This window comes from Sinocyclocheilus anshuiensis, unplaced genomic scaffold, assembly GCF_001515605.1.
Source record: "Sinocyclocheilus anshuiensis isolate Anshui unplaced genomic scaffold, SAMN03320099.WGS_v1.1 scaffold714, whole genome shotgun sequence".
Lineage (NCBI taxonomy): Eukaryota > Metazoa > Chordata > Actinopteri > Cypriniformes > Cyprinidae > Sinocyclocheilus > Sinocyclocheilus anshuiensis.
This window is the reverse complement of record NW_015546068.1, coordinates 1323358-1334276: the sequence shown is the minus strand read 5'-3', so window position 1 is coordinate 1334276 and position 10919 is coordinate 1323358. Positions and strand designations below refer to the sequence as shown.

General features: G+C 33.9%; 2 protein-coding genes across 3 annotated transcripts in view; both read left to right on the top strand.

The window, feature by feature from the left end:
* Positions 1–1029: 1029 nt before the first annotated feature.
* LOC107699674 (DNA polymerase beta-like) lies at positions 1030–6068 on the top strand. Of its 2 annotated transcripts, none has more exons than XM_016501008.1 (14): positions 1030–1277; positions 1758–1815; positions 1911–1983; positions 2070–2144; positions 2247–2305; positions 2388–2437; positions 2515–2566; positions 3381–3435; positions 3516–3588; positions 3676–3746; positions 3834–3920; positions 3984–4051; positions 4823–4962; positions 5458–6068. In XM_016501008.1, exons 1-14 carry the CDS (start codon positions 1217–1219, stop codon positions 5550–5552), a joined length of 1017 nt encoding a protein of 338 aa, XP_016356494.1. In that variant the 5' UTR covers positions 1030–1216; the 3' UTR covers positions 5553–6068. The 2 variants fall into 2 exon arrangements, with proteins under 2 accessions (XP_016356494.1, XP_016356496.1); XM_016501010.1 differs by having other exon boundaries at positions 1031–1277; positions 1911–1977.
* Positions 6069–9535: 3467 nt separating this feature from the next.
* The window catches only part of LOC107699673 (dynein light chain 1, cytoplasmic), a 2531-nt gene continuing 1147 nt past the window's right edge, over positions 9536–10919 (top strand). Inside the window, exons 1-2 of the mRNA XM_016501007.1 lie at positions 9536–9640; positions 10321–10459. Coding sequence (XP_016356493.1) covers positions 10328–10459 — 132 coding nt within the window. The 5' untranslated portion in view covers positions 9536–9640; positions 10321–10327. The remainder of the gene's footprint in view (positions 9641–10320; positions 10460–10919) is intronic.

Here is a 10919-nt window from a genome sequence, read left to right as displayed (position 1 = left end):
ATTAAAAAATCATAATTATGAGATGAAAAGTAAAATTTATGAGAAAAAGGTCTAAATTATGACACACTGAGTCATAATTATTAGATAAAATTCAAAATAATGACATAAGTTGACATTTTAATTATCATTTTGACTTTTTGTCACAATTTCAACTTGTCATAATTATGTCTTTATCTCATAATTGACTTTTATCTCACAATTATGACTTAGCATGTCACACTTTTGACTTTATCTCAGTATTATGACTTTTTATTTTATAATTATGAAATTTCATGTCATAATTATGATTTACCAAAGTATGTTTTTTCTTATGTAGCAGAAATGGGTTCCTATAGTATTTGGTGGATTTGTTTAAAAGTTCAGAATTGTCTGTAAATTAGGGAATTTGTACTTCTAGATTTTCTAGAAAGTATTTCTGCTGCCATGTACAGTAACAATTGTCTGCTATGCCAAGGTGCTGACCTTCAAATGAATCAAATTATTAGCAAATCTTTATGTATAATAGTTTTGATGTGTCATTGAAATGAATTTTAGTATTGCAGTACTAAAAAGTGGTGCTCGTTTTAAATGTCAGATCACATTACACAAGCTGTGCTGCTTTGATCGGCTCTTCACACAATCGCAACTATCTGCACCAACCACAAAAACTCAGAAAAATAAATTCACAGTGTTTGTTTTATCATGTTAATTAAGTTCCATAAAGTGGCCCAAAAATATGTTTGCAACACACCTAAAAGCATTGCATTATTGTGGCATATAAAAGTAAAAATAATTTAGCTTATTGTCATTTGATCAGCTGGTGTGGCAGTGTATGAAATGATTGAAATTAGTGTATGAAATTAGTTCAGATATGTTGTTTGATCATTTAATACCTTGATTAGATATTTTGCTTGAAAAGTGGCATTTTCTTTATGAAAAATCCATATGTTTACGTAACATTAAGAAATTTGCGTAATTTGAGCTTCCAAAAGTTCATTTTATGGTGAGTGTATTTATCAACGACGGGGCGTGTTCGTATTTATGAAATGAAAGTCCCTGATTGGCTAACGTAAGCCTAATGGGCGTGGTCTATAAGCCCCACCTCCGCCGTATTGCGTGGCTACAGTGCTAATGCTAAGGCTTTGTCCTAGTCAGTGTACTCAGCTGTTGTCTCTTGGATGGTAGAAAGTGAGAACAACACACATTTATCCTCACGTATTTTAAATCACTCTCAACTATGAGTAAAAGGAAAGCGCCACAGGAAACTCGGAACGAAGGAATCACAGATTTTCTCATAGGTGAGTTTTGCTAATGACAGCTCGGGTTAGCATGCGGCTAGGCTAACCGGACATTTAAATGCCAAATGAATCGAAATACATCGGTTTTGTAGACATAACGTCTGTTTGAAACAAGAAACTTCACTTTAGTGGGATATTAGACCTATCTTTACACCCAATTGTAAATAAAACCGCAATAATCACAATTTTTTGCAGTTTAATACATGCTATCGGCACAGTTGCATCTACAAAATAAAAGTACTCAGTGTTTATATTTTCAATTATAAATAAATTAATGCATATTTGAAAATTATTTTATACTAGATATTTTTATATACGTTTACGTTTAGTACATATTGTTTGGTAGCCCAGCTATGATCCGATTCTCTTGATTAGTTTGTTTATTCGATAAATGTCGAAAAGCATTTTATAGTAATATTTTGCAGCTAATGCACTGAGGCATATCTAAACTCTTAGTCTTAATGGTGTTTCTCGTTTCAGAGTTGGCCAATTATGAGAGAAATATCAACAGAGCCATCCATAAATACAATGCTTACAGGCAAGACAGTCTTATCTAACTTGTCTAATAAGGTAAGAAATTATACTATAATTAGACATATGGCATATGTAACTTGTCTGGCGTTTTCTGTTCAGAAAAGCAGCATCTGTGATTGCCAAATACCCTCAGAAGATCAAAAGTGGGGCCGAAGCAAAGAAACTGGTACGGGTTTGTTGTTTTTACTAGTATTAATGTCCTGAAATGCGAGTAATACTTGTTTGTTGACATATTTAAGTACACGGTTTTCCTCTCAGGATGGAGTTGGTGGCAAGATAGCAGAGAAAATCAATGAGTTTTTAACGACAGGAAAACTGCGCAAGCTGGAGAAGGTAGAAATGCATGCTTTATAGGTGATTTGAAATCATGTATGTTGTATATTCAAAACAGATCTGTATAGATTCTGACATGTTTGTGGTCCGTTCATCCTGTAGATTCGCAGTGACGACACAAGCTCCTCCATCAACTTCTTAACCAGAGTGACTGGAATCGGGTACCACGCTCTTTATTGAACAATCACAGTAAATAATTAGAGATGACTAAAACTCCATTCACCCTCATTCTCTGTCTTTTAGTCCTGCTGCGGCCAGGAAGTTTTATGATGAAGGCGTCAGGAACTTAGAAGGTTTGTATATGGTTATTTTGCATATATATTTATTTACCTTCACATTCATGTGTTTTAATTCTCATCTGACGTTTTAGATCTGAAGAAGATCGAACACAAACTCAACCACCATCAGCAGATCGGGTTAAAGTAAGTCTTGATTTAAACAGATTAATTAGTGAATTGTTTAACAGCAACAGTAATGTTCGTTCGGCTTTGTGTTAGTGCTGATCCAGAACAGGGGTTTTCAATCTTTTAGATGCAATGGCCTCCTAAATATAAACATCCTCGTGCAAGGGACCCCCATCCTAAAATTTAAATGGCAGCTTTATTATGCATAAAGACTGTGAAAAAATGTATATTATAAATTTGTGTAAAATGTTATTTAAAACGCATTTAGTTTCTATTATGTTAAATTTGTTCTATTTACTATAGTACTGTATTTTTGTTTTATTTAAATAATTTATTATGTATTTATATAAACTTGTCGGAAGGAGGGACTTTGTTGAAAACTGTGTTTGAGAGAGGCGGGGCATATAGGACCTACAATAATGTACAGTATTTGAAAAATAATGTGTTTTTTGAACATTAAAGCATGTCAACATATTCTGTTACACCAAATACACAAAATATGATCTTTAAAAAAGCATCATATGACCCCTTTAACTTTTATTTTTATTTTGTATCAAATTAATTACTTTAGTCATTTTTAAAACTAATTTTAAATATATTTTAATCTAAATATTTATTTATTTAGTTGGGCAAACCTTTATTTTTTTTTTTAAGTGTTTATATATTTTTAAATTTTTCTCTAATCTTTTCCTTGGACTCCAGCTTGAAAACCCCTGATCTAGAGGACAAATGTTTGATTTGTGAGTTATATGTGTTTATAATGAATGCATTCTGTTCTTTATTGATCTGTTTTTAATTGATATTTTTATGCTCCTGTCTTCATCTATTAAAGGTACTTTGAAGAATTTGAGAAGAGAATCCCTCGTGCAGAAATGCAGAAAATGGAGGTTGCAGTTTCTCTCAGTGATCTTCATGAATTAATTCTACAGATTTATAAAGTCTCACTGTGTTTAACTGATGTTTGCAGACTCTGATACTGAAGGAACTGGATGTGGTGGATCCCGAGTACATCGGCACCATCTTTGGCAGCTACAGACGAGGTTATCGATCGTTCTGATCCAGGTATTTGACGTCAGTTATCACTTGTATCAACTAAATGTGTCATAAATGCATTTGTTAATGCTCAGGAGCAGAGTCGAGTGGTGATATTGATATACTGCTGACCCATCCGGACTTCACCTCTCAGTCTGAGAAACAGGTGAACGTTCAGTTTTAAAGACTGAATGATTTAATGCATGCAGGTTTTTGTCCTCTCATAACTCCTGCTGTGATTTCTGTCCTGCAGCCCAAACTCCTTCATGCTGTCGTGGATCATCTGGAGTCCATCGGCTTCATTACTGACACGCTTTCTAAAGGAGACACTAAGTTTATGGTGGGTCAATGTGACTGTCAAATAATAATAAATGAATAATAAATAAGGCATGTTTTTCCTCAGGGTGTGTGTCGGCTGAAGAAAAAAGAGGAAGATGAAGAAGAGTATTTTCCCCGCCGTATTGACATCAGGTTCATGCTGATTATTTGTGCATTTGATGTGATGTGATCTTTTCCAGTGTTTAGTATAATTTATATACTATTAATATTCTAGATAAATAATTAGTAAATAATTCGTTTTTATTTTTGTGTTTTATTTTATTTTTTATTTTTAGTTAAGGTTTCAGTCATTGTTGTTTTTTTGTAAAAAAAAAAATTATTATTAATTTTAGATTTTTTAAAAATGTCTATGTAGGTGTTTATTTTAATTCTTAAAGTTAAACTAAACAAAAATGAGAAATGTTGCCTTGGCAACTAGCTGAAATAAAAAAAATCTTCTTAACTAACGATCTTCTTAACAGACGCTATTTGGGACATTTTGATGTGACTGTCAATTGTTTTATTCATATCTTGCGTCCAGTTTAATTTGAAGACTTCGTAGAATGTTAAAAATTTACGTTATGTACTATGAACATTATTTTATTGTTTTTTTGAAGATTCAGCATTATTATGGGTTCTTAATCGCAGATGTCATTAAAAACACTGAATTATTTTGAATGAAACGCAGTACTAAATAAACCAACAATTTAAAATAGATTACATTTTTAAATGCACCAAAATGTAAATTATACAATTGACTAATCTGAAACCTAATTTAACTAAGCTAAAATCTAGAATCCACAATGATTCCTGCCATCTGTAGATGAAAGTGTCTCGAGTTTTAGCATAGTGTGTCCCTGTGGCAAATGTCATATTTGAGGTTTTTCCAGTATATTCCTCATGTCTTTCTCTCTGGATCTGCAGGCTTATTCCGAAGGATCAGTATTACTGCGGTGTGCTGTACTTCACTGGCAGTGACATATTCAACAAGAACATGAGGACTCGCGCGCTGGAGAAGGGCTTCACTCTCAACGAATACACCATCCGTCCACTGGGCGTCACTGGTGAGAGTCACGTTTATACATCACAGGATAGAAGAAAGTGCTGAAAGCTAGTGCAGACGTTGGCTGTGTCCGAAATCGCCCCCTATAGCCTCATTCACTATTCCCTACATTAGGTCACTAATTCAGTTCTCTAGAAGGAGTGAATGAAAACGAGTAGTGAATTCGGACACTGGGTGCACCTGAAGGGAATTCATTCGGCGCGTGACTCTCACGGTGCATTATGGGCATTCTCTAGCCGTTGAGCGTGCACCAGTTGTACACTTGTTTTTGCAGTGCATTGTGGGATTGAATGAGTGCACTCGAGAACATCCACTATGGTTTCAGACACCACTAAAAATGGCTGTTCCCTCAAATAGTGCCCTATTTAAGGGTATAGGGGGCGATTTCGGACACAGCCGTTGAGTTTCTGTCCATCCAGAAGTGATTTACTTCCTTGTGAGCTTGACTAGAGCTGTAGTACCTGATGTCTCATCATGCCCGCTCTCTTTGATCCAGGTGTGGCTGGAGAGCCTCTGCTGGTGGACAGTGAGAAGGACATCTTTGACTACATCCAGTGGAAATACAGGGAACCAAAGGAGCGCAGCGAGTGAAACAGAGACAAAATTCAGCCTCTGTGTGTGTGCTGCTCATTTAGCTCATATTAGTGTATTTTAATAGTAGAAGACACATTTAGGGAGAGATGTGTATGTGTCTAAAGTTTTAAAGTTGTGAAAGCAGCTACATAATAGTAGTTGATGGTGCTTTTTATTAATAATTGTCATGCATAATAATTGGTTTTAAATCCAGGAGTGAAGTGAGAGAGAGAAATGGCATCACAGGCATGTCAATACTGTGACTACAGATATTACATTATAAGATCATCAATCTCTCATACAGTAAGTGTAGCAGCATACATGTATTTATTTCAACGTACTCAACACTGGTATGCAAGAAAGCAAACTGAAGAAATATATGAATGATGATTGTCTGTGGTTGTGTTATTTAAAATCTATTATGATGTTATTGGGATATTTTTATTTATATAATAGTCTACCATAATATGACACAAAAGATTCTTGAAGTTTGTGTGAAAATTTGGATTCTGCATTAAAAATCCAACAAATCAGTTCAGGTCTGTTTCATTTTCTGGATTTTTTTTTCCAAATAAATGCACATCTGAATTATGAATTGTTCTTATGTGATGATATATTGACTTTCATTTTGCTGGGAGTAGATTGATCAGAATAATCTGTCTAATAATGAATCAATATAGTGCTCACATCACAAATAACTGGTTCTCAGTGTAGTTTTCACTGCAGATGCAGATCTGGCTCATTTACATTTAGACATTTAGCAGATGCTTTTATCCAAAGCGACTTACAAATGAGGACAATGGAAGCAATCAAAATCAACAAGAGAGCAATGATATGCAATTGATAAAACAAGTCTCAGTTAACTTAATGCAGTACACGTAGCAAGTTTTTTTTTTTAAATCATAATAAATAAAAAGAAAACTGATAGAATAGAAAAAGAATAGATCAAGCTGGTGTTAAAGGTCTTTTTTGCTTTTGTTAATTGTATAATAAATAAAAAGAAAACAAATAGAATACAAAAAGATTAGAGAAGCAAATGTTTTTTTTTTTTTTAAGAAAACAAGCAGATTGAAGATGATTCTTGAAGATGGTTAAGGACTCAGCTGCTGGGATTGAGTTGAGCAGGTCATTCCACCAGGAGGGAACATTTAATTTAAAAGTCTGTGAAAGTGATTCTGTGCCTCTTTGGGATGAAACAATAAAGCACCGTTCACTTGCAGAACACAAGCTTCTAGAGGCACATAAGTTGAGATGGAATAGGACCAAGTGGACAAGTAGTAGGATGATTAGAAAGGATGAGTTTGGAGACTTCTGCCTCAGAGAGTGGAGAGAAGGATGAAAACGAGTGTATGTTTGCTGGTAAGACGTGCTTGACAGATTGTGGTGTGGAACATTGTGCACTGATGGTTTTAATTTTATTAATGAAGAATGTGGCAAAGTCGTCAGCTGTTATAGTTGATGAAGGAGGGGGAGGAGGAGGACAAAGGAGCGAGGAAAATGTTTTAAAGAGCATGCAAGAGTTAGATGAATTGTTAACTTTGTTATGAAAGTATGTCCTTTTAACAGTGGAGACATTAGCAGAGAAGGAAAAGAGGTGTGACTGATACACATTAAGGTCAGTAGTATTTTTTCATTTGAGTTCGCGGAACATCAGATATTAAACACGTTTCATATGTTTACAATGTACAAAAAAATATTTACCAAAAATAAACATATTGTAAGAAAAGCTGTCGCATGAAATCAATATATTAAGTTAAGGAAGTTTTTCTCTGCTTTTGATGTCAAACAAAAGGGTGTTTCTTCAACTATGGATGGACACTGACAAAAATGTTGGTTGCTGTGGACATAAATTACATAACTAATTTACGCAATAAATACTGAAACATAAAAATCAACCTCACAGAAGCTACAAAACATAAATAGATGTGTGAACACTGAATAAGCAAAGGTGTCACTCAAGTTGTGTTCAGTTGTTTATGATCTTTTCCTGTTGAAAGAACAATCTTGTTCACATGTCTTAAACACCGTCAGCTTATTAAGCATAATCAGTACTCATTGCTACATCAACAGCAGACAGGGTCAGATCTACAGAAATATATGATGTTCTATAAACAGGAAATTAAATAATTGCTGATGATATATTGTTTTGAGACTCACTGTCTGCTTATACCTGATATAGGTGTGTACGACCCTGTCCAAGCTTTTTTGAGGCACATTACATCACCTTGATTTTGACAAGTTAATCTTATCTTGCTTATTTTCAGTTGATATATTTGCAGTGTCGTGTGTCACTTACAGGACAGTAGTGTTGTCAAAAGTACCAGGACTTCCACAACAGCCTTTCCACAGCACCGGTGGTATCGAGTATCGGACCGATTGAGTGCAATAAAATATATATATATATATATATATATATTTATTTTTTTATTTATTTTATTTTTTTTCAGAATAATAAGGAAATGGGTAGAAATTAATTCTTGCCATGTGCCAACTCTGTACCATAGAGGGTTAATTGCAAGAGCTTAATATATAAAACATATTGTCAATTTTAGTGCAATTTTCACATGCCAGGTAAAAATGAATGCCACTACAAATTTACACAGGGCAAAAGGGCGTAGAATTTAGTACACTGTAAAAAATGGCCGTTGACATTCCCAGAATTCCCTGCATTACATTTCAAATTTGATGTTGTTTTGTTGAAATAACTATGTTTCTTCTTAGTTTTTTCTTATCAGTTTTGTATATTAGGGTTGTGTGTTACACCTAATGTTGTTAAATGAATGTTTATTTCATTATTTCAATTTCATGTGTGTCACCATGATGGTGTTTAGTGTGTGCACCTTCTATATATGTTATTATTTAAAAGCTGCTTGTGATGGGCTTTGGTTCATCATGTGACTTTCTCATGACCTCCTGCATTTGGTGGTTATCAGTGTATTACAAAGGTACAAAACAGATTTCAGTACTTCAGTAGGTTGGTATATTAACATTATATCAGTTAATGAAAATACGGTATTTAACTGTAAATTTAAGTTAAAACCGTAAAACCTAAAATGTTGCTACCGTATTTTTTACGGTAAAATTTCGGCACACACAGCTGCCGTTTTTTTACCGTAAATTTTACGGATTTTTTTTACAGTGTAGGGACGGTAGAGACATGTCCCCACCAATATCCAGCGATATTAAATTGCGATAAGCAGTGATACTAAATTGTCCCTAGCAATAACTTTGATCAAACAATTAAATGTGTATATGTAACCACTGTTGTTGTAATTTCGGCATCTGAAATATGTCATATACCACTGATAGAAAACCGCAGAGGATGCTCGTTTTGTGGGTTTGTTGCGGAAACAGCTGCCCATTTGTTTTTTGATTATCTGTTGAACCCTTTTTGCTATTATCTGAATGCACAATTCTTTATTAAGCAAAAATGGTTTAAATCTCCTTTGTCTTTTCCCCTTTCTCTTGCTGAATTTGATTCTATTGTTTAATCTCTTAGACTTAAAAATAACAACAACAAAAAGTGGCAAATTTTTGATGCATTATGACAATTTTAAAAGAGAGAGAGAAAAAAAAAAAGATAGTTTGTAATCTTATTTTTGTGCTTTTCTTTTCTTTTGTTATACTTGTTTTTTTTTTCTGTGTAGATAAACCCATATTATTAGTTCTCTGTTTTTGTTACTATGATTGTTTTGTTTTTTTGCAGGAGATACAACCATGTCTAATTTCCCTGTTCTTGTATGTATTCGTAACATAGACATATAAATATTTATTTATAAATATATGTCTATATATAATTTATTTATATGTCTATGATTCATAAGTTCCGCAAAAAAACTTGCTATGGAGACCAGCGAAGCGTCTTCGGCGCAAGGTATGACGGTCTGAAATAAAATGCAGAGATACATTGCAGCGAGACTCTTGCAGAGCCGACCAATCGCAGAGCCGGGCATGGCAGCGACAGCCAATGGAAGGCGAGAGCGGGAGGAGCCAACGGCAGTTACAAACCTACAATACTTTTGGTCAAGCACACAGCGGGAGCAGCTCAGACGCCGCAAGCGAGTCGTTTTTCTCTCTCCGTGTCAAGAAATCTACACACAAAGAAGGTAAAACTTTTCCTTTCATCCGTTTAATGCATATTAGTGTGTAGAACTAAATATCACGTGCTTTTTTTCGCTCAGAGTAAGCGATGTTGCTCACCGTTTGCACACCTATATTTCAGCAACCGTCTTAAATATCATTGAAATGAATACTAATAATAGGATTTATGAAAATATAAATAAAAAGATGCATAATTCCTTCATTAAACATTAAACAGCGGTGTTTTTTATTTCTAAAAATAACCATGGCGCCATTCGTTTAGCGTTTACTAATAAAAACAAACATCTTAAAAGGCACAGTTTGAGGTAATAATTGTTTTTTAGACTATTTTGTTTAATTAACTAATTTATTAAAAGTTAAATAAGCACAATTTCCAAATAAGTACCATAAGTTTGGTGTAATAATCTGTGGTGCTGAGTACAGCCTTTAGTTCAGGTGACCATGGCAACAGTAACCTGGTGAAATATGCCACGTGATGTTACACAATGCTGATGGAATAAAGGCTGTGGAGCATCTCATGTGCTGATATTATATAACGCTGAGCAGTTTCAGCAGATGCTTGAGGACTGTGGGTTTGGAGAGAGCAGGATGAGCACTAGATAGGGTGCGTCACACACAGGGTGTCGCTCAGATCGAGCCCTGTTTAACTCGTTCATTCAGCATTAAATGTCTCTTGTCTTTCCAGATCCAGCATGTCGGACAGAAAGGCAGTGATCAAGAATGCGGACATGTCTGAGGAGATGCAGCAGGACTCTGTGGAGTGCGCAACACAGGCGCTCGAGAAGTACAACATCGAGAAGGACATCGCCGCCTACATCAAGAAGGTAAATGACGCTTTATGGGCTGAAAAAATGAATTATTAACACTATATATGGATTTTATTCATTAAACATAACCCAACTTAAATTACAATATACTGAAAACATAAAACACACTTTTACAATGATTAATTTTAGTGAATATGAATGAAAGTCTATTAATTTATTCATTAAAAATCTATTTTTATATATTAATAACATTAGATGTTATGTTTTTTTTGCATTTTAATTAAGTTTGATTATTATATACAAAATTGTGAATTGTTAAATGAATGTATTGTGAAAAATATTAATTAATATAATCTAACTGAATTAAAATGCTAAAAACATTTAATTTTTATTAATTTATTAGGTTTTTATTTACAGTTAAATTAATTGATAGAAAATGTAAATTAATTTATTGAAAATGAGTTTTAATTTATTAATCATATTTTATTTTATGTATTTTTTAGCATTTTAAGTTAGG